At 37.6% G+C, this 24,884-nt stretch overlaps 1 protein-coding gene across 5 annotated transcripts in view; it reads right to left on the bottom strand.

Annotated features, from left to right (window-relative positions):
* LOC119512040 (WD repeat containing planar cell polarity effector) overlaps positions 1 to 24,884 on the bottom strand; it is a 521,497-nt gene that overhangs the window by 30,275 nt on the left and 466,338 nt on the right. For all 5 annotated transcript variants that reach the window (XM_037806597.1, XM_037806596.1, XM_037806598.1 and 2 more), the window contains one exon: positions 19,539 to 19,618. In XM_037806597.1, the coding sequence (XP_037662525.1) occupies positions 19,539 to 19,618 (80 nt within the window). Of the gene's footprint in view, positions 1 to 19,538; positions 19,619 to 24,884 lie in introns of those variants that run through there.

The following is a 24,884-nucleotide window of genomic DNA, read 5'->3' as shown; positions in this document are numbered from 1 at the left end:
CATGATAGATTTAAATAGTTTCTGCAAAGTACCTGTTGATGAACAATAAATACAATGAACAGGCTTTAAACACCTTATATTTTCATAAACTTTGTGAATTTCTCCAATGAAGCCATTTTCTCCTCTACATACATTTTTATCACCATCAGTTGTAACTCATCTCAGCAGATTTCACTGTAGGTCATACTGAATTAGTGTTTACTTAGCTTCTTTGAAAATATTTTTGCCCTCACTTGTTCCACATAGACTGCTTATAGAAGCTAATTCTCAGTCACTTCAAACTTGGCACTGACTTCTCAAAATAAGGGCAGTATCCGTGACACGTCGATTGTTCAAAAGCCAAGAAAAACCTCTCAAAATCATTTGTCTTGTTTTTAAATCAACTATTGACGTTGCTCCCAATGTCCTTAACTTTATATATATATATATATATATTTATATTTTTATTGAGGTTGTTCACATACGATACAATTATCTAAAGATCCAAAGTGTACAATCTATTGCCCACAGTGTCATCATACAGCTGTGCATCCATCACAATTAATGTTTTCCCAATTTTTAGAACATTTTCATTACTCCAGAAAAGAAAGAAAGACAAAAAAAAAAAAAAAAAAAGGAAACTCAAATCCTCCCATACCCCTAACCACTACCCCTCCCTGATTCATTCATAGTATTGGTATAGTACATTTGTTACTGTTGATGAAAGAATGTTAAAATACTACTAACTGTAGTATATAGTTTGCAATAGGTATATTTTTAACCTGTATGCCCCTCTATTATTAACTTCTAGTTATAGTGTCATACATTTGCTCTAGTTCATGAGATATTTCTAGTATTTGTACAGTTAATCATGGACATTGTCCACCACAAGATTCACATTTTATACATTCCCATCTTTTAACCTCCAGCTTTCCTTCTGGTGACATACATGACTCTGAGCTTACTCTTTCCACCACCGTCACACACCTTTCAGCACTGTTAGTCATTCTCACAACTACTGTCGCCTCTGTTCATTTCTAAACATTTAAGTTCACCCTAGTTGAACATTCTGCTCATAATAAGCAACCACTCCCCACTCTTTAGCCCCATTCTATATCCTTGTAACTTATATTTCATGTCTATGAGTTTACATATTGTAACTAGTTCATATCAGTGAGACCCTGCAATATTTGTCCTTGTCTGTCTTATTTCACTCAATATAGTGCCCTCAGGTTTCTTCATCAACCCATTTATTTTATTTTATTTTGAAATAAACTCAAAGTTATAGGAACAATTGCAAAAACAATACAAACCCCATACACAGAACTCCAGCATACCCTGACTCCCCTCCCGATACCCCAATCCACCAACTTTAACATGCTGTCACACCACTATTTGTTTCCCTCCCTATCTATCATCCATCATCTATTGCTCTGTCTTCTGAATATATGAGAACTAGCTGCACACATCCTTGAACAAACACTATAATTCACATATACAATTCCCATAAACAGGAATATTGTTTTTTGCAATCCCATTAAATGCAGCTAAGAAGTACAAGAGATTCAACATTGATACAAAGCTTATATTCTGTATTTCCTTTTTTTTTTTTTCCCCTTATGTCTCAACTGTGTCCCTTTGAGCCTCCTGTCCTCCATCTTCAGATCCCATCCACGGTCATCCTTGGCATTCAATTGTCATCTATTTAGACTTTTTTTTTTTTTTTCCTCAATTGTGGAAACATGTATACAGCCTAAATCTTCCCATTCCACCCCCTCCCTAACATTCCATTAGTGGGATTAATCACATTTAGAATGTTGTAATGCTATCTCTTTCCCACCATCCATTACTAGAAATTTCCCTTCACCTCAAACAGCAATCCTACACTCATTTCTTAACTCCCCATTGCCCTTTCCCCCCATTTCTCTTAACCCATACTCTACTTTTCATCTCTATGGTCATATTCTCTGATAATTTCTTTGTGTTTACTGTGGGGCTTAAAATTAACCTCTTAAATCCATAACAATCTTGTTTTTCTTTGATACCAATTTAACTTCAATAGGACACATAAACTATGTTCCTATACTCCTCCATTCCCCCACCTTTATATAGTTCTTGTCAAAAATTACATATTTTACATTGAGTTCAAAACCACTGATTTGTCATTAGAGTTTGTGAATTTTATATCATGTAGGAAGTAAATAGTGGAGTTACAATTCAAAAATTATTGACTTCTATTTGTATTCCACTGTGGTCAGAGAACGTGCTTTGAATATATTCATTTTTTTTTTTTTAATTTCTTGAGGCTTGTTTTATGTCCCAGCATATGGTCCATTCTGGAGAAAGATCTGTGATCACTAGAGAAAAATGAGTGTCCTGGTGATTTGGGATGTAAGGTTCTATATATGTCTGTTAAAATTCTCTGTATCTCTTTCTCCTTTCTTTGTTTCTCTGTTGGTAGGGCTCCCTTTAGTATCTGAAGTAAGGCAGGTCTTTTATTAGCAAAGTCTCTCAGCATTTGTTTGTCTGTGAAAAATTTCAGCTCTCCCTCAAATTTGAAGGACAGTTTTGCTGGATAAAGTATTCTTGGTTGGAAATTTTTCTCTCTCAGAATTTTAAATATGTCATGCCACTGCCTTCTCGCCTCCACGGTGGCCGCTGAGTAGTCACTACTTAGTCTTATGTTGTTTCCTTTGTATGTGGTGAATTGCTTTTCTCTTGCTGCTTTCAGAACTTGCTCCTTCTCTTCAGTATTTGACAGTCTGATCAGAATATGTCTTGGAGTGGCTTTATTTGGATTTGTTCTATTTGGAGTTCACTGGGCATTTATGCTTTGTGTGTTTATTTTGTGTAGAAGGTTTGGGAAGTTTTCCCTAACAATTTCTTTGAATACTCTTTCTAGACCTTTACCCTTCTCTTCCCCTTCTGGGACACCAATGAGTCTTAAGTTTGGAGGTTTTATTTTATCTGTCGTATCCCTGAGATCCATTTTGGTTTTTTCTTATTTTTTTCTCCATTCTTTCTTTTGTTCTTTCATTTTCTGTTCTGTGGACTTCTAGGACACTGAGACATTGTTCACTTTCCTCTAATCTTTTTTTTTTTTTTTTTTTTTAATGCATTTTTATTGTCAACTTTACTATATATCCATAACAGTGGTAACTTTCAAGGTACAATTTAACAAGTAGTTAGAGAGCAAGTTTCAAACAAATGTCATGGGTCACAGTTCCACAACTTCAGCTGTTTCCATTATTGTAAAATATAGATACAGAAAGGTGTTAACTTTCAACGTACAGCTCAACAAGCAGTTATATAGTAATTTCAAAAGTTGTTATGGGTCACAGTTCCACAGTTTCAGTTCTTTCCTTATGATGAAATATGGGGTAGATACAGAAAGGTGAAGACTTTCAAAGCACAATTTAATGAGTAGCTATAGAGCAAATTTCAAAGGATGTTATAGGTTACAGGTCCACCATGTCGTTTACCTCCTTCCAGCTATTCTAACACCCCAGCATCTAAAAATACATACATATTTATATAAAGTTTCAGTATTCATAGACCTTTGTTAAATCCTATCTTATTTGTTAGTACCCTTTCCTCTCACTTAATTTTTTATTTTTTATTTTTTATTTTTTTAATCATCATTTTATTGAGATATATTCACATACCACGCAGTCATACAAAACAAATTGTACTTTCGATTGTCCACAGTACCATTACACAGTTGTACATTCATCACCTAAGTCAATCCCTGACACCTTCATTAGCACACACACAAAAATAACAAGAATAATAATTAGAGTGAAAAAGAGCAATTGAAGTAAAAAAGAACACTAGGTACCTTTGTCTGTTTGTTTGCTTCCCCTACTTTTCTACACATCCATCCATAAACTAGACAAAGTGGAGTTTGGTCCCCATGGCACTCCCAATCCCACTGTCACCCCTCATAAGCCACACTTCCACACAACTGTCTTCGAGATTCATGGGCTCCGGGCCGCAGCCTAATAGTTTCAGGTATCCACCACCAGCTACCCCAATTCTTTAGAACCTAAAAAAGGTTGTCTAAAGTGTGCGTAAGAGTGCCCACCAGAGTGATCTCTCGGCTCGTTTTGGAATCTCTCTGCCACTGAAGCTTATTTCATTTCCTTTCACATCCCCCTTTTGGTCAAGAAGATGTTCTCCATCCCACGATGCCGGGTCTACATTCCTCCCCGGGAGTCATATTCCACGTTGCCAGGGAGATTCACTTCACTGGGTGTCTGATCCCACGTAGGGGGGAGGGCAGTGATTTCACCTTTCAAGTTGGCTTAGCCAGAGAGAGAGGGCCACATCTGAGCAACAAAGAGGCATTCAGGAGGAGACTCTTAGGCACAAATACAGGGAGGCCTAGCCTCTCCTTTGCAGCAACCGTCTTCCCAAGGGTAAAACTTATGGTAGAGGGCTCAACCCATCAAACCACCAGTCCCCTATGTCTGTGGTCATGTTAGCAACCATGGAGGTGGGGTAGGCGAATACCCCTGCATTCTCCACAGGCTCCTCAAGGGGGCACTACATCTTTTTTTTTTTTTTTTCCTTGTTTGTCTTTTTTCTTTTTTTTTTTTTTTTTTTACTTTCCCTTCTTTTTTCAAATCAACTGTATGAAAAAAAAAGTTAAAAAGAAAACAAACATACAATAAAAGAACATTTCAAAGAGACCATAGCAAGGGAGTAAGAAAAAGACAACTAACCTAAGATAACTGCTTAACTTCCAACATGTTCCTACTTTACCCCAAGAAAGTTACATAATATAGCAACATTTCAGTGAACTTGTTCCTACTACATCCATCAGAAATTAACAGACCATAGTCATTTCTGGGCATCCCCAGAACGTTAAATAGCTTATCTGTTCTTCTTGGATTATTGTTCCCCCTTCCTTAATTGCTCTCTACTGCTAGTTCCCCTACATTCTACATTATAAACCATTTGTTTTACATTTTTCAAAGTTCACATTAGTGGTAGCATATAATATTTCTCTTTTTGTGCCTGGCTTATTTCACTCAGCATTATGTCTTCAAGGTTCATCCATGTTGTCATATGTTTCACCAGATCGTTCCTTCTTACTGCCGCGTAGTATTCCATCGTGTGTATATACCACATTTTATTTATCCACTCATCTGTTGAAGGACATTTGGGTTGTTTCCATCTCTTGGCAATTGTGAATAATGCTGCTATGAACATTGGCGTGCAGATATCTGTTCGTGTCACTGCTTTCTGATCTTCCGGGTATATACCGAGAAGTGCAATCGCTGGATCGAATGGTAGCTCTATATCTAGTTTTCTAAGGAACTGCCAGACTGACTTCCAGAGTGGCTGAACCATTATACAGTCCCACCAACAATGAACAAGAGTTCCAATTTCTCCACATCCCCTCCAGCATTTGTAGTTTCCTGTTTGTTTAATGGCAGCCATTCTAACCGGTGTTAGATGGTATCTCATTGTGGTCTTAATTTGCATCTCTCTAATAGCTAGTGAAGCTGAACATTTTTTCATGTGTTTCTTGGCCATTTGTATTTCCTCTTCAGAGAACTGTCTTTTCATATCTTTTGCCCATTTTATAATTGGGCTGTCTGTACTATTGTCATTGAGTTGTAGGATTTCTTTGTATATGCAAGATATCAGTCTTTTGTCAGATACATGGTTTCCAAAAATTTTTTCCCATTGAGTTGGCTGCCTCTTTACCTTTTTGAGAAATTCCTTTGAGGTGCAGAAACTTCTAAGCTTGAGGAGTTCCCATTTATCTATTTTCTCTTTTGTTGCTTGTGCTTTGGGTGTAAAGTCTAGGAAGTGGCCTCCTAATACAAGGTCTTGAAGATGTTTTCCTACATTATCTTCTAGGAGTTTTATGGTACTTTCTTTTATATTGAGATCTTTGGTCCATTTTGAGTTAATTTTTGTGTAGGGGGTGAGGTAGGGGTCCTCTTTCATTCTTTTGGATATGGATATCCAACTCTCCCAGCCCCATTTGTTGAAAAGACCATTATGGCTCAGTTCGGTGACTTTGGGGGCCTTATCAAAGATCAGTCGGCCATAGATCTGAGGGTCTATCTCTGAATTCTCAATTCGATTCCATTGATATGTCTATCTTTGTGCCAGTACCATGCTGTTTTGGCAACTGTGGCTTTATAATAAGCTTCAAAGTCAGGGAGTGTAAGTCCTCCCACTTCGTTTTTCTTTTTTAGAGTGTCTTTAGCAATTCGAGGCATCTTCCCTTTCCAAATAAATTTGATAACTAGCTTTTCCAAGTCTGCAAAGTAGGTTGTTGGAATTTTGATTGGGATTGCATTGAATCTGTAGATGAGTTTGGGTAGAATTGACATCTTAATGACATTTAGCCTTCCTATCCATGAACATGGAATATTTTTCCATCTTTTAAGGTCCCCTTCTATTTCTTTTAGTAGAGTTATGTAGTTTTGTTTGTATAGGTCTTTTACATCTTTGGTTAAGTTTATTCCTAGGTACTTGATTTTTTTAGTTGCTATTGAAAATGGCATCTTTTTCTTGAGTGTCTCTTCAGTTTGTTCATTTCTAGCATATAGAAACATTACTGACTTATGTGCATTAATCTTGTATCCCGCTACTTTGCTAAATTTGTTTATTAGCTCTAGTAGCTGTATCGTTGATTTCTCAGGGTTTTCTAGATATAAGATCATATCATCTGCAAACAATGAGAGTTTTACTTCTTCTTTTCCAATTTGGATGCCTTTTATTTCTTTGTCTTGCCGGATTGCCCTGGCTAGCACTTCCAGCACAATGTTGAATAACAGTGGTGACAGCGGGCATCCTTGTCTTGTTCCTGATCTTAGAGGGAAGGCTTTCAGTCTCTCACCATTGAGTACTATGCTGGCTGTGGGTTTTTCATATATGCTCTTTATCATGTTGAGGAAGTTTCCTTCAATTCCTACCTTTTGAAGTGTTTTTATCAAAAACGGATGTTGGATTTTGTCAAATGCTTTTTCAGCATCTATTGAGATGATCAATTGATTTTTCCCTTTCGAGTTTTTTAATGTGTTGTAATACATTGATTGTTTTTCTTATGTTGAACCATCCTTGCATGCCTGGAATGAACCCCACTTGGTCATGGTGTATGATTTTTTTAATGTGTCTTTGGATTCGATTTGCAAGTATTTTGTTGAGGATTTTTGCATCTATATTCATTAGGGAGATTGGCCGGTAGTTTTCCTTTTTTGTAGCATCTTTGCCTGGTTTTGGTATTAGATTGATGTTAGCTTCATAAAATGAGTTAGGTAGTGTTCCATTTTTTTCAATGTTTTGAAAGAGTTTGAGTAAGATTGGTGTCAGTTCTTTCTGGAAAGTTTGGTAGAATTCCCCTGTGAAGCCATCTGGCCCTGGGCATTTATTTGTGGGAAGATTTTTGATGACTGATTGGATCTCTTTGCTTGTGATGGGTTGGTTGAGGTCTTCTATTTCTTCTCTGGTCAGTCTAGGTTGTTCATATGTTTCCAGGAAATTGTCCATTTCTTCTACATTATCCAGTTTGTTGCCATACAGTTGTTCATAATATCCTCTTATAATTTTTTTAATTTCTTCAGGATCTGCAGTTATGTCACCTTTTTCATTCATTATTTTGTTTATATGGGTCTTCTCTCTTTTTGATTTTGTCAGTCTAGCTAGGGGCTTGTCAATCTTGTTGATCTTCTCAAAGAACCAACTTTTGGTGATATTTATCCTTTCTATTGTTTTTTTGTTCTCTATGTCATTTATTTCTGCTTTAATCCTTGTTATTTCTTTTCTTCTACTTGGTTTAGGATTGGTTTGCTGTTCATTTTCTAGCTTCTTCAGTAGATCCATTAGTTCTTTGATTTTGGCTCTTTCTTCCTTTTTAATATATGCGTTTAGTGCTATAAATTTCCCCCTTAGCACTGCTTTTGCTGCATCCCATAGGTTTTGGTATGTTGTGTTCTCATTTTCATTCGTCTCTATATATTTAGCAATTTCTCTTGCTATTTCTTCTTTAACCCACTGATTGTTTAGGAGTGTGTTGTTTAACCTCCAGGTATTTGTGAATTTTCTAAGTCTCTGATGGTTATTGACTTCTAATTGTATTCCATTGTGGTCAGAGAATGTGCTTTGAATAATTTCAATCTTTTTAAATTATTGAGGCTTGTTTTATGTCCCAGCATATGATCTATTCTGGAGAAAGTTCCGTGAGCACTAGAAAAGTATGTGTATCCTGGTGATTTGGGATGTAATGTCCTGTAGATGTCTGTTAAATCTAATTCATTTATCAGATTGTTTAGGTTTTCAATTTCCTTATTGGTCTTCTGTCTGGTTGATCTATCTATAGGAGAGAGTGATGTGTTGAAGTCTCCCACAATTATTGTGGAAACATCAATTGCTTCCTTTAGTTTTGCCAATGTTTCTCTCATGTATTTTGTGGCACCTTGATTGGGTGCATAGACATTTACGATTGTTATTTCTTCTTGCTGAATTGCCCCTTTTATTAGTATGTAGTGGCCTTCTTTGTCTCTCAAAACATCCCTGCATTTGAAGTCTATTTTATCTGAGATTAATATTGCTACACCTGCTTTCTTTTGGCTGTAGCTTGCATGAAATATTTTTTTCCATCCTTTCACTTTCAGTTTCTTTGTGTCCCTGTGTCTAAGATGAGTCTCTTGTATGCAACATATTGATGGTTCATTTTTTTTGATCCATTCTGCGAATCTATATCTTTTAATTGGGGAGTTTAATCCATTTACATTCAACGTTAAAACCGTGAAGGCATTTCTTGAATCGGCCATCTTATCCTTTGGATTATGTTTGCCATATTTTTCCCTCTCTCTATTAATATCCTTTATTGTACCCATACCGAATCTCTTTAGTACTGAACCTTTCTCCAAGTCTCTCTGTCCTGTCTTTGTTTCTCTGTCTGTAGGGCTCCCTTTAGTATCTCCAGTAGGGCAGGTCTCTTGTTAGCAAATTCTCTCAGCATTTCTTTGTCTGTGAAAAATTTAAGCTCTCCCTCAAATTTGAAGGAGAGCTTTGCTGGATAAAGTATTCTTGGCTGGAAATTCCTCTCACTCAGAATTTTAAATATATCGTGCCACTGCCTTCTCGCCTCCATGGTGGCTGCTGAGTAGTCATTACTTAGTCTTATGCTGTTTCCTTTGTATGTGGTGAATTGCTTTTCTCTTGCTGCTTTCAGAACTTGCTCCTTCTCTTCTATGTTTGACAGTGTGATCAGTATATGTCTCGGAGTGGGTTTTTTTGGATTTATTCTATTTGGAGTTCGCTGAGCATTTATGATTTGTGTATTTATGTTGTTTAGAAGATTTGGGAAGTTTTCCCCAACAATTTCTTTGAATACTCTTCCTAGACCTTTACCCTTTTCTTCCCCTTCTGGGACACCAATGAGTCTTATATTCGGACGTTTCATATTATCTATCATATCCCTGAGGTCCATTTCGAGTTTTTCAATTTTTTTCCCCATTCTTTCTTTTATGCTTTCATTCTCCATTCTGTCATCTTCCAGGTCACTGATTCGTTGTTCAACTTCCTCTAGTCTTGTACTATGAGTGTCCAGAATCTTTTTAATTTGGTCAACAGTTTCTTTAATTTCCATAAGATCATCCATTTTTTTATTTAGTCTTGCAATGTCTTCTTTATGCTCTTCTAGGGTCTTCTTGATTTCCTTCATATCCCGTACTGTGGTCTCATTGTTCATCTTTAGTTCTTTGAGTAGCTGCTCTAGGTGTGTCTCTTCTGGTCTTTTGATTTGGGTGCTTGGGCTTGGGTTATCCATATCGTCTGGTTTTTTCATATGCTTTATAATTTTCTGTTGTTTTTGGCCTCGTGGCATTTGCTGAACTTGATAGGGTTCTTTTAGGGTTTGTAGACCAGTTGAAGTCCTTATCTCTAATTTATCAGATCTACAGCTTCGTGGAGTACACTTTCTCTAACTAACCAGCAGGTGGCGTCCACGAGCCACCTGTTCTCCACAAGCCAGATCTCCCCTGCTTAGCCTTTTTGGTGAGTGGGGGAGTGAGTCTTGTGGAGCCCAATTGGTGTACCAAGCTTGCGTGTGTAGTTGGTGTTGCCTGCCCTGTATGTGGGGCGTGTTTCTGGGCAGTCGGGGAGGGGGCTGGCCCTAACAATCAAATCTCCCTGATGATCCTAGAGTTTTAAAGCTACTGCAATAGTCTAATCCTTCAGTTCAGTCCTGCCACAGTTTGTCTCTGCCACTGACCCACAAGTCTTTGGTATTGGCGTATGGCTCCTGAGACTTGCAAGTGGGCCCCTCTTCCAGGCTGTGCACCCCGGGTCCTCTGTTGAGGGATGGCTGTGCTATGTCACAGGTGAGTGCCGTCCCCCCAGGGCAGTTCTGGGCTGCTGGGCTGTGTTGGGAGGCTCCCAGTCTGCTCAAATGATGGCTGAATGGGGCTCTGTTAATTCACACTGCTCCCCCTTCCCAGCTCTGGGACATTCAGCTGAGGTTGCAGGGAAGGCTAATGTCCACGCCCAGTTTTGTGGTGTGTGCCTGTTATTTGAAGCACTTCCATCACACTGGGTTGTCTGGGGCAGCTCTGGGCTATGGGGCTGGCGATGGGCAGGAGTGTTTCCTGTCCACCAGGATGGTGGCTGTGAGCGGACACCCCCCTTTTCTTGGGAAGTTGTGTTGTTTAGTGAATTTTCTCAGCCACTGGATTATTGCCTTTTGTCTCAGAGCTCTCTTAGTTCTGCTCTTGACTTGACGTGCCCAAATTTCAATTCTTTGAAGCTTTCTGTATTGAGCTTCTTAGAGTAATTGTTTTAGAAAAAGCAAAAAGGATTTAAAAAAAAAACAAAAAAAAAAAAAAACGGCCCTCCTCAGAGATCTAATGGGTTATTGAAATGCTAATAGACAAAGCAACCAGGGCCATTAAGGAAAGGTGCACAGGGCAGAGAGATCAGCCTTGCTTCGGGATTTGCATATGCGCCTCAAGGCCTGATCTCCGCCCTTCCCCTTTCTGTGTTCACCAGAACTCCAAAAATCCTCTGCTTTTATTTTGGAGTTTTTCGTGTTGTTTTTTTTCTATGCCTGTCTCCTCTCTGCTGGGCTGGCTGCTCTCAGAGTCTCTGGTGTCTGGTCTCAGTCTATCTATGGTTGGAGTTTGAATCAGTAGAATGAGTTTCCGATAAGAGCAGCCACTGCAATTCTCCCTTCTCCTTCCTGGAGCTGACAGCCCCTCCTCCCCCGGGACTGAGCCTGGCAGGGAGGGGCGCGGGTCCCCTGGCCGCAAAAACTTACAGATTTCGCTGATCTCAGCAGTTCCACGTTTTCATGATTGTTGTATGAAGTATGCCCAAAGACAGATTGCTCTGTGGTGTCCAGTCCACGCAGTTCCTGGGTTTTTACCTACTTTCCTGGAGGAGTAACTAAAACATACAGCTCACCAGTCTGCCATCTTGCCCCCGTCTCCTCTAATCTTGTATTATGAGTATCCAGAGTATTTTTAATTTGACCAACAGTTTCTTTTATTTCCATAAGATCTTCTTTTTATTTACTCTTGCAGTGTCTTCTTTATGCTCTTCTAGGATCTTCTTTATGTCCCTTTTATCCTGTGCCATGGTCTTCTTCATGTCCTTTATATCCTTTGCCATGTTTTCGTTCCTTGATTGTAGTTCTTTGATTAATTGTGCCAAGCACTGTGTCTCTTCTGATATTTTGATTTGGGTGTTTGGGATTGGGTTCTCCATATTGTCTGGTTTTATCATATGCATTAAGATTTTCTGTTGTTTTTGGCCTCATGGCATTTGCTTTGCTTGATGGGGTTCTTTCAAGTTGTAAAAAAAAAAATACCAATCTAATTTTTCAGAAATACAAGTTGGTGGCGTACACTTTTTCTAACTAACCAACAGATGGCATCTGCGAGTCACCCATACCCCTCAAGTCAGTTCTCCTCAACTGTGTCCTGGTGGTGTGTGGGGAAATGATTCTTGTGGGTTTCAGTTGGTGAACTTAGTTTGGGTTTGTTGCTGGAGTCGTCTGCCCTGAATGTGGGGCGTGTGTCCGGATGGCTAGGAAGGCAGGCAGCTTTAATATTCAAACCCCCCAGGTGTTCCCGGAGATTCAAAGCCATTGCAAGAGTCTAAGCCTTCATTTTAGTTCTGCCCCAGACCCTCTCTGTCGCTGACCCACAAACCACCGGCATTGACAGAGCATCCCTTAGTTTTCTGAGTGGGCCCCCCTTCTCAGCTGTGATCTTCCAGGACCTCTGCGGAGGAAAGGCTGTGCTACATCACAAGTGCGCGCTGTCCCTCAAGGGACGCCCCGGGCTGCCAGGCCATGCAGGGGCGCTCTCAGTCTGATGCAAAGATGGCTGAATGGGGCGTCTCAGCACCCGTCCCCCCTTGCACAGTTCCTCCTTCCCAGCTCCGGGACAACTGGCGCAGCTCTGGGCTTGGGCACAGCCCCGGGCAGGAGTGTCTCCAGGCCACCAGGGAGCCAGCTGCAAGCAGCGGGGTTTCTTTCTCCTTCCGGCTCTCCCCTCTGCTCCCCTGGCCCTGAGGGAATCTGCAGTGGGCTATCTTCCATGCCAGACACCGAGAGGCCGGCTCAGCCCGCTCCTGCCATGCTTCACTGCATGGTTCCCACCGTCAACTGCAACTGCTCCTGGGTTTCCCCCCTTTTTTTTCTTTTAAAAGAACCAGTCCATCTCCAAATGCCAACCCCCGGCTTCCCCACACCGCAGCATAGCTGTGGGTCTTTCAGCCGACTTATTCATTTCAGAATGCAGACTCCCAGTTTCAACAAGTGTACAGCCCCTGTGCTTCTAGCAGACCTTGTCCAGCTGGTTCATTGCTGAAACTGGTATTCTGGGTCACCTTCTGATTTTTATCTAGTATTTTTCATGGAAGTGTTTTTTTGCCCTGTTTCACCTAGCCACCATCTTAGGTTCTCCCCATTTTTTTTTTTAAACAATTTTGTTCACACACCATACATTCCATCCCAAGTAAAGAAATCGATGGCTGCCTATATAGTTATGCATTTATGTATTCAGCACCATCACCACTATCTATATAAGGACATCTCCATTTCTTCCACAGAGGAGGAGGAAGAGTCAAAGAAGGTAGAGAGATAAAAGAAAAAAAGAGAAAGAGATAAAAAAAAATGACAGCTAGGAAGTGACAAAAGGAAAGATAGCATTAAACCAAAGTAGAATAGCGTCAGACAACATCACCAATGCCAAGACTCCCATACCCCTCCCCTATGTCCTCTGTCCCATATGCATTTAGCTTTGGTATATTGCCTTTGTTACATTAAAGGAAGCATAAGACAATGTTTCTGTTAATTATAGTCTCTAGTTTGCATTGATTGTATTCTTCCCCCAATCCCACGCCATTTTCAACACCCTGCAGTGTTGACATCCATTTGTTCTACCTCGTGTAAAAACATATTTTTACCTTTTATCACAATCATTGAGCACCCTAGGTTTCACTGAGTTGTACAGTCCCAGTCTTTATCTTTCCTCTTTCCTTCTGGTGTCCCACGTGTTCCTAACCTTCCTCTTTCAGCCATACTCACAGTCATCTTTGTTCAGTGTGCTTACATTGTTGTGCTATTAACTCCCAAAACTGTGTTCCAAACCTCTCACTCCTGTCTTTTCGTTTCTGTCTGTAGTGCTCCCTTTAGTATTTCCTGTAGAGTAGGTATCCTGTTCACAAACTCAGTCATTGTCTGTTTGTCAGAGAATATTTTAAGCTCTCCCTCATATTTGAAGGACAGTTTTGCCAGATATAGGATTCTTGGTTGGTGATTTTTCTCTTTCAGTATCTTAAATATATCACCCCACTTCCTTCTTGCCTCCATGGTTTTTACTGAGAAATCTGCACATAGTCTTATCAAGCCTCCTTTGTATGTGATGGATCTCTTTTCTCTTGCTGCTTTCAGGATTCTCTCTTTATCTTTAGGTTTGATAATCTGATTATTAAGTGTCTTGGAGTAGGCCTATTCAGATCTATTCTGTTTGGAGTATGCTGTACTTCTTGGATCTGTAATTTTATGTCTTTTATAAGAGATGGGAAATTTTCATTGATTATTTTCTCTATTATTGCTTCTGCCCCTTTTCCCTTCTCTTCTCCTTCTGGGATACCCATGACATGTATGTTCCTGCATTTCATGTAGTCATTCAATTTCTGGAGACATTGCTCATATTTTTCCATTCTTTTCTCTATCTGTTCTTTTGTGTATAGACTTTTAGGTGTCTTGTTCTCCAGTTCCTGAGTGTTTTCTTCTGCCTCTTGAGATCTGCTGTTGTATGTCTCCATTGCGTCTTTCATCTCTTGTGTTGTGCCTTTAATTTCCATAGATTCTGCCAGTTGTTTTTTCGAACTTTCGATTTCTACCTTATGTACGCCCAGTATTTTCATTATAAGCTTCATCTCTTTTGCCATATCTTCCCTAAACTTTTTAATTGATTTAGTATTAGTTGTTTAAATTCCTGTATCTCAGTTGAAGTGTAAGTTTGTTCCTTTGACTGGGCCATAACTTTGTTTTTCTTAGTGTAGGTTGTAGTTTTCTGTTGTCTAGGCATCTGGTTTCCTTGGATACCCCAGTCAGATTTTCCCAGACCAGAATGGGCTCAGGTTTCAGAAGGAGGCAATAGCATCAGTGCTCCCTGAGGGTGTGTGTCTTAGAAGATTGATACACAAGGCCTGAAGCCACTGTGTTTTTTTGCCTAGCCGGTGGCACCTGTCAGCCTGTCACTCCCAATTGGTATAAGGAGGTGTGGCTTGTGGCTGTTTTCCCCCAGGCTCCTGGGTCTGGTTCTGAATGGAAGGTGGGTAGTTGGAGCTTGGCAACACCTCTCTCCTCTTAGGGAAGATACACCCCCTGTGGAGACATCATTTGCATTCTAATAGTCTCTCTGACTCTGCCATCTCTGCCTTGTCTGGGTCAGAGCGCTGGGAACTGAAAATGGCTGAAGCTTTCTCCAACTGAGCTGTAAAAGGGACAGAAAGCCCCTCTTCAGGGCCACTCTGCAGCCATCCTCAATTTCACCCATCAGCCAGAGATAGCACCTGGTCCTCTGGCTCTCCAAGGTCAGTCATCACCAAAAGCCTCGGTCTGCTTGTTGGGGATTCATAGCTTGTATTGAGCAGTCAACATTTGTTAATTAAAACCCCAGTTGGAGCTTGTTCAGAGAGCAGCACAGTGAGGCTTTGCATTTTGGGCTGCCATGGGGGGAGGGGGCCCCCAGCTCAGGTCTGCAGTTTTTACTTACAGATTTTATGCTGTGATCTCGGGCATTCCTCCCAGTCCAGGTTGGTTTATGATGTGTGGACAGTCACATTTGTCCCCAGCAGTTATTCCAGATTATTTACTAGTTGTTCCTGGTTGTTTATTAGTTGTTCCAGGGGGACTAACTAACTTCTACTTCTCTCTATGCCGTCATCTTCTTCCTGTCCTTATCTTTTCAGCAGCTATACTAGGTGAAGAGCCAACAGTCTTAAATTTATTTTTGAAGGACACATTTCTTCAACTACTGCAATCAAACATGATTTAATTAACTTGCTATTAGTAAATGGCTTTTCTTGCTTGGCTACCAGAAAGTTACTTTATCTGCTGCCTTATTTTCATTTTTTTTTTTTTTTTTATTTTTGTGAAGAAATTTTGTCATGATGAGATATTTCATTTTAAATTTTCTAATTTTTCTGACTTTTGCTTGTCTGTGAGTTGGGGATATTGTGATGAGTCCTGTATCTGATAATGTCAATGTACATTTTATTCTTTCTAGTACAATTATAGTTTCACTGCATAATAAACACAATGTTTTGCCATTTAACTTGGAACAAAATAATCTAAACTTTCCGAGCCTGAAACGATATTTGAAGTCTATTTTTCTTTTCTTGTTTTGATGTAATCAACATGCACTAGTTATAAAAATAAAATAAAATGTCATGGTACAACAAAACTTGTGGCACTTGAAATGCTGTGGGTTTATAACTGCATCACTGTAGTTTGCAGTGTTCCAAGCACAACTCTATTCTGCTGCTGTATAGCAACCATAAACAATACATAGAAGAATGAGTGTGGCTGTGTTCTCAGAGAACTTTATTTATGGACACTGAAAGTGAATCACATGTAATTTCATGTGTCACAAAATATTGTTCTTTTGCTTTTTTTCAACCATTTAAAAATGTAAAAATCATTCTAGTTTATGGATCTTACAAAAACAGGTGGCAGCCAGGAGTTGGCCAGTGGGCTGTACTTTGCTGACCCCTGGTCTAGACAGTCTTTTTTCCCAACTATAGTAGTAATACTTCTCCTTTTTAAGTGCTAATTCATTTCTATGAATTTTCTCCTTTACAGGTTACTTAGAGATTTATTTCTATTTAAATTAAGAAACTAAGTGAGAGTTATTCTTTAAATGAAGGGCAGCTAATTTAGCACAGTATCTAAAGCACCTAATGGAATGCGTGGCACATTGTGAGTGCTCAATAACTGTTTGCTTTACTATTAAGATTTGAAACAGCTGTGATTACTCTCAAGGTTGTCATGGTCAGAGATAGACACAAAGGTGCCAGTGCTCTCTCTAGTTCCACATCCAGTTCTTCTTCTCACATACAGGCCCTGCTGAACAATGTTGAACCCAGCACCACCATCAGATGCAGTCAACGGCCTTCCATTAACCTTTCCACCAAACTCTCCTTCATAGTCCTAGTCTGGTGGCGATCAAGCCTGGCTTTAAGAGGACTAGTTAGTGACTTTTCTGTGATCCTGCAGCTCTTTCATTTGGATCCTTACTTCCAGCTTCTCCCACAATTGTATAAGGTCTTATTTTTATAACAAATCTGTCATTCCATAATACTCACAGAGGTTCTGTTTTCCTGGTTGAACTGATTAAAACCTCTCTAAATGAGACAAAGTGCCAGGAAAGTATATTATGTTTGTGTTTATCAGCAGTCCTGGTTATATCTCTATTAATAGCAGGTTATCTGAAACAAAATAGAGTGTTTGAAATTTAACTACCTGAGGTTCCATTTAAACTTCTAGAATAGTGGAAAACCTTCTATAAGGTTAAATAAAATCTTTTGTCTTTATTACAGCTGTCAATATAGGGAGCTGTCAACTGATCCTAGGTGCTTCAGTGAAAATTATAAAGTGATATTATTTAGTAAGAATTTTGGAAGAGGGTGCGGCAGGTGGGAGAGAAACACCCCTGCATTAAGTATAAACAGCCATTTTAAGATGTAACCCAATTAGAATTTTAAAAATTTTCTATACTTGTCAAATTCAGAAATAATTTATTTACTTTTGGCAGTAACTTCATTCATTCATGTTTTAAACAAATACATATTGATTTCCTGCAATGTGCCAGACACTGTTCTAGAATGAGACTACATCAACGAAGATAAAAAGACAAAATCTCTGCCCTATAAGGCTTACATTTTATTAAATAGCACCATCAATATTAGCAACAAACATACAAGGATAAGCAGGACCCATAATCATTAATTTGTTTGTTCTTCCTGCATTCATCCTTTGGTACTTATGTGTGGCAGTTCACACATAATAAAGCAGAAATAGAGAACTTGATGTGTTATCTAGCAACTTAGAATAGGTAGTTTAAAATTCTTTTGAACTTATCTGTATACTATTTCTAAAATGGTTACTAGAGTTGATCAAGATCTAAGCAGGACAAAAAAGGATGCAGTGGGCTAGAATACAAGAAGGCAAAGATAAGAGAATTTCAAGGAAGGAGTAACCAATAATATCAAATGCTACTACAGGTCATGTGGAGGAAATCTGGTAAAAAGATCCTTAGAATTAGTAAGTAGGAAACAGTCACTTTCAAAGTGAATATTTTTTGACAAATTGTGTAGGAGGAATCACATAAGTATTAGCATATTAATATGTTTTGGGGAAATGAGGAAGTAGAAGCAGTTAAAAATTGTGGAGATAATGGAAAATAAGGTTGTATGGAGCTGATGTGAACAGATTATAAAAGGTCTAAACAGTTTAAGGTCACTTTAATGGCGGTATGGAGAATGCATCAAAGCATTCTACTATACCTAAATCACAGTTCTTTAATATGAACACATTATAGACAGGGACAATGTCTTTTACCTTTGTATTTCCACTGTATGATACAGTTTTTGGCACACAATAGGCATTCAATGAATATTTGTTGAATTGTTGGATAAAGGAATCCAACAGTCATGTTGAATCTCTTATCATAATCTCTTTCATGTTTCATTTTCTGTTCCCATATCAGTAAGATATACAGTATTCACAAATTACTGTAATAAGCTTGGTACCTGGTTTTTCCTTCTATTTCTCATTTCAGTCAACCTGAGATGAGGCCAACATATTCTTATACCATGTGCTTAATTATATCATTCACCTTTCAAAACGTTACTGCTACCTATTGAAAAAAAAATGTAAACTCTCGTCATACACCAAAGCCTCTCCACAAATCTGTATCTTCCATCCCAGTGCCGTGTCCTTCACTACTTCTTTACACTTTAGCATCACTGAGTTATGACATGTATAAGGCCATGATCCACTGTCCAGTACAAAGACTGTCATTGTCAAAATAACAAAATCTAGTAACAAACACTAATTTCAAAATAACTCAATTCATTTACATTTCTCAAATACCATGAAGGAGACTATATAGACCACAGTGATACTTCTTAAAAATTCTTGTTCTTTACTATCCATTTCCCTCAGGTGTTGAAGCTGCTTTCATGAGTTTCCTTCCCTGGCTTCTTCTTGAAAAAACAATACAAATAACATCTCTTAACTTTGCATGCCTCTCTTGTCCTTTTCTCTACTTCCTTTTGTAGAGTTAGACCTCTTTTTAGAGGAAAAGGCAAGAGATCGAGTGCCCAAGCAAGACTCATCTTTAGGGGACAGTGAGAAGGGGACATAGTAAGAACACTCAAATGTTAATTATTTTTGTCCCTTCAAAGACAGTCATTTGTATATTATTTGTGCTATCTCCATAATTGCTTATGCAATTTCTTCCACATGTTGAAATTTTACTTATCTTTGAAGGCAATCTGTACAGCTAAACATGTTGGCTGTAAGTATTGCTTTACTACCTCGTCATGCCTTTTTTTTTTTTAACTATCATTTTTAGGGAGTATATCACATGGCAACTTTGTATTACATTTATTTCTTTCCTACTAAATTGGACAGTAACAGGCCATTTTTCTTAGTGATCCAGAGCCTAGATACTCAAAATGTGGTCCACAGGCCAGCAGCATAAAGTCCACAAGAGAGCTTGTTAGAAATGCAGAATCTTGGGTCCCACAACAGACCTACTGAATCAGAATCAGCATTTTAACAAGATCTCCAAATGATTTGTATGCTCATGAAAATTTAGCCTTGGTTATAATCAGGTGACTTGGTTATAAACAAGTATTTTACATTACATCAACCAAGAGTGGTCTTATTATAACATACCAAATGGAAATGCTCGGAGTTCTCTTTTTTTTTTTTTTTTTCATTTATTTAAAGCTCTTGCAAGCTCTAACTATGTTTTCTGTTACACTTAGAATACTTTGGATACCATTACCTTCTGTATTATAGTTCTTCGGCATCAAAGATTCAGTGCAGATGTCTTTTTCAAGTTCACTCCTTCTGTAAGTCATCTGCCTGTAGTGCGTAGATTATTTATTGGAAAAAGAATTTAAAAAGAAAATTACAGGGTTAAAATATAAGTTATAGATTTTTAAATTATTGAATATTTTCAAACTTACGAATTTTTTAAAAAACATAAAATTTCTCTGGAAATTTTCAACGATGAACACCATTATATTAATAAAAAGTGTGGCATTCCACTTTTAATTTTCCCACTATTAACTATTTTACAGGACATTTTGAAGAGTAGTTTAATGAAATTTTAACATACAGATAAAGTAGTTTATATACACATGGTTTTAAGGAGCAACAATTATGGAAATGTGATACTCTGAGCTCTTAGATATTACAAAATTGAAATGAACACTAAATGTTTTATATTAAATAAATTCTACTTTCCTAATTTAAAAAGTAATACACTATGAGTGTAGAAAACAAACAAAAAACACACAAAAAAAGAATAAGAACATAATCCAAATATCCACAATTCTTCTCTGGATAGTTAGTTCCTACATTTAATATTATGCTCCATTAAAAAAAAAATAAAGTTGACATATACTGTCATAAAATTTTATATCATCCTCTTTCCCTTATTATATGATAATCATATTTTTGTTTAAGTTATACATGAAAATTGTTTTAGTTCTATGAATTTTAACACATATAGATTTGTTTCATTACCACCACAATCAAAATATAGAACAGTTTCATCATGCCAAAAAAACTTCCTCCTACTATTCCTTTACAGTCATACCCTCCCCTCCCCTTAACTCCTCGCAACCACTGTCTTTTCTCCATAACTATAGTTTGTTTAAAAAAAAACATTTTTTATTGTGAAATATAACATATGTACCAAAAAGTGATAACTTTTAAAGTACAGTTTAACAAGTAGATATAGAGCAAATTTCAAAGTATGGTATGGGTTACAGTTCCACAATTTCAGTTATTTCCTTCTAGCTGTTCTAATACACTAGAGACTAAAAAGAAATATCTATATAATGATTCAGTAGTCATAATCCTTGTTAAATCCTATCTTGTCTGTTGCTACCCCTCCCTGTCATTTGATCACTGTCTCAGTCTTCAGGAATATCTAGGCAATGACCACCCTAACACGTTCATATTGAAAAGGGGTGTCGACATTATGGGTAAATGGGATGCAGCTGGTTGATGTTCTTGAAGAGACTGGTGTCTCTGGGTTTTGGGACTTATCTTTTCTCTTTAACTACAGTTTTGACTTTGAGAATGTAATAAACTTGGAATCAGAGTATAAACTTCTGTGACTAGCTTTTGTCTGTCACTTAGTATAATGTCCTTGAGATTCATCCAAATAATTATATGTATCAAAAATTCACTCTGTTTTATGGCTGAGCAGTATTCCGTTGTATAATATACCAGTTTGTTTATCCATTCACCCATTAAAGGATATTTCTTCCCCCAGTTTTTGGCAATTATGAATAAAGCTGGTACAAATATTCATGTACAGGTTTTTGTGGGAATATAAGCTTTCATTTCTCTAGAGCAAATAGGAATGAAATTGCTGGCTCATATGATAAATATATATTTAACTTTATAAAAAACTACTAAATTTTTCCATAATGGCTGTACCATTTTGTATTCTCATCAGCAATGTGAGATTGCTATTATTTTGTATCCATACCAGCACTTGGTATTTTTAATATTTTTAATAATTGTACACATTCTAATAGATATACAGGAGTATCTCATCATGGTTTTAATTGTATTTCACTAATGGATGATGATGTTGAAGTCTTTCATGTGCTTATTTGTAATTATATACCCCCTTATTGAAGTTTCTATTCAAGTCTTGTGCCCATTTTAATTAGGTTTTTTTTCTTAGTGTTGAGTTTTGAGAGTTTTTTTTTTTTTAATTTCTGGATACAAGTCATTTTTGGATACATTTTGTGATTTGAAAATATTTTTTCTCAGTTGGTAGCTTGTCTTTTTATTCTCTTAACAGTGACTTTTGATGAGCAAAATTTTGAGCACAAATTTCTATGAAGTATAGATTATCAATTTTTTTTTCTTTTATGAATCATGCTTTTGGTATTACATGTGAGAATTCTTTGCCTAATACAGATCACAAAGATTTCCTGCTATTTTTTCTCCTAAAAGTTTTATAGTTTTATATTTTAAATTTAGGTCTATGAACAATTTTGAGTTAATTTTTTAGTAAGATGTGAGGTTCGGGTTTTTTGTTTGTTTTGCACATAGATATCCAATTGTTACAGCAATTGTTGAAAACTATCCTTTCTCCTCTAAATTGCCTTTGTACTGTTGTCAAAAATCAGTTGGGCCTCTGGGACCTGAGCCTGTTCTGGTCTGGGAAAACCTGATTTGGATAACCAAGGAAACCATGCCTAGACAACAGAAAATTACAACCTACACTAAGAAAAACAAAGTTATGGCCCAGTCAGAGGAACAAACGTACACTTCAACTGAGATACAGGAATTTAAACAACTAATGCTAAATCAATTAAAAAAAGTTTAGAGAAGATATTGCAAAAGAGATAGAGGCTGTAAAGGAAGAACTGGACATGTATACGGCAGAAATCAAAAGTTCAAAAAACCTACTAGTAGAATCTATGGAAATGAAAGGCACAACACAAGAGATGAAAGACACAATGGAAACATACAACAGCGGATCTCAAGAGGCAGAAGAAAACACTCAGGAACTGGAGAACAAAACACTTGAAAGCCTACACGCAAAGGAGCAGATGGAGAAAAGAATGAAAAAATATGAGCAACGTCTCCGGGAACTCAAGGATGAAACAAAGTACAATAATGTACATATCATTGGTGTCCCAGAAGGAGAAGAGAAGGGAAAGGGGGCAGAAGCAATAATAGAGGAAATAATTAATGAAAATTTCCCATCTCTTATGAAAGACATAAAATTACAGATCCAAGAAGCGCAGCGTACTCCAAACAGAAGAGATATGAAGAGGCCTACACCAAGACACTTAATAATCAGATTATCAAATGTCAAAGACAAAGAGAGAATCCTGAACGCAGCAAGAGAAAAGCAATCCATTACATACAAAGGAAGCTTAATAAGACTATGTGCGGATCTCTGAGCAGAAACCATGGAGGCAAGAAGGAAGTGGTGTGATATATTTAAGATGCTGAAAGAGAAAAACCACCAACCAAGAATCCTGTATCCAGCAAAGCTGTCCTTCAAATATGAGGGAGAGCCCAAAATATTTTCTGACAAACAGACAATGAGAGATTTTGTGAACAAGACACCTGCCCTACAGGAAATACTAAAGGGAGCACTACAGGGTGATAGAAGACAGGAGTGTGTGGTTTGGAACACAATTTTGGGAGATGGTAGCACAACAATGTAAGTACACTGAACAAAGGTAACTATGAATACGGTTGGGAGAGAAAGATGGGGAGCATGTGAGACACCACAAGAAAGGAGGAAAGATAAAGACTGGGACTGTGTAACTTGGTGAAATCTAGAGTATTCAACAATTGTGATAAAATGTACAAATATGTTCTTTTACAAGGGAGAACAAGCAAATGTCAACTTTGCAAGGTGTTAAAAATGGGGACGCATTGGGGGAGGGATGCAATCAGCATAAACTAGAGACTGTAACTAATAGAATCATTGTATTATGCTTCCTTTAATGTAACAAAGGTGATATACAAGGTGAATGCAGATAAGAGGCGGGGATAGGGGAGGCATGTTAGACACTTGACATTGGTGGTACTGTCTGATTCTTTATTCTACTTTGATTTAAGGTTATTTTTCCTTTTGCTGCTTCCTAGCTGTCATTTTTTTTTTGTTTCTTCTTTCTTTTGCCTCTCTGCCTTCTTTGACTCTCCCTCCTGCCTTGTGGAAGAAATGTAGATGCTCTTGCTTAGTATGAGCAGAATGTTCAATTAGGATGAACTTAAATGTTTGGAAATGAACAGGGGTGTTGGTAGCAAGATGTGAGAATAACTAACAGCGCCGAATGGTGTGTGAATGAGGTGGAAAGGGGAAGCTCAGAGTCATATATGTCACCAGAAGGAAAGTTGGAGGTCAAAAGATAGAAATGTGTAAAACTGAATCCTATAGTGGGCAATGTCCAGGATCAACTGTACAAATACTAGAAATCGCTTCCATGAACCAGAACAAATGTATGACAATACAATTAGAAGTTAATAGAGGGGCATATAGGGAAGAACTATATACCTATTACAAACTATATAGTACAGTTAGTAGTATTTCAACATTTTTTCATAAACAGTAACAAACGTACTAAATCAATACTAGGAGTCAACAATTGAGGGGGTTGGTTAGGGATAGGGGAGGTTTAGAGTTTCCTTTTCTTTTTTTCTTTTTTCACCTTTCACTTTATTTCTTGTCTGGAGTAATGAAAAGTTTCTAAAAATTGAACAAAAATTAAGTGTGATGGATGCACAGCTGTATGAGGGTACCCAGGGGCAAGTGATTGTACACTTTGGATCTTTGGATAATTGTATGGTATCTGAACAATCTCAATAAAAATGGAAAAAAAAAATCAGTTGGGCATTTTTCTGTGGGTCTATTTCAGGATTCTCCAGTCTGTTTCATTAATATGTGTGTCTACCCATTAGCTAATACCACAATTTCTTGATAAATACAGCTTTAGAGCAGGGTCTAAACCACAGTCCATGGGCCAAATCCAGCGTATGACTATTTTTGTTACAGTTTTACTGAAACACACCAACAACCATTCATTTAGTATTGTCTCTGGTTGCTTTCATGCTACAGTGGCAGAGTTAAGTAGTTGTAAGAGAGACCCTATAAACCTACAAAACCTAAAATATTTATTAAATTGCTCTTCAGAGAAAATGTTTGTCACCTCTGCTTTAGCGTAAGTCCTAAAATCATCTTCTGTGATTCCTCCAACATTATTTTCCCTATTCTTGTTTCTTTGCCTTTCCATATAAATTTTAGAATCAGCTTGTCAGTATCTACAAAATCCCTGCTGCGATTTTGATTACAATTCTGTTAAACCTGTAGATCAATCTGAAGAAAACTGACATCTTTACATATTGTCTTCTAATCCATAAACAATGGTATGCCTCTCCATTTATTTTGGCCATTTTTTATGTGTTTAAGAAGCATTTTATGGTTTTTAGTATACAGATCCTATACATGTTTTGTGAGATTTATACATGAGTATTTCATTTATTTTGGAGCTATTGTGTTTTTTTTTTTTTTTTAATCATCATTTTATTGAGATATATTCACATACCACGCAGTCATACAAAACAAATTGTACTTTCGATT

The sequence above is a fragment of the Choloepus didactylus genome, chromosome 17 (assembly GCF_015220235.1).
Source record: "Choloepus didactylus isolate mChoDid1 chromosome 17, mChoDid1.pri, whole genome shotgun sequence".
Lineage (NCBI taxonomy): Eukaryota > Metazoa > Chordata > Mammalia > Pilosa > Megalonychidae > Choloepus > Choloepus didactylus.
This window is presented reverse-complemented; position numbering and strand designations above follow the sequence as displayed.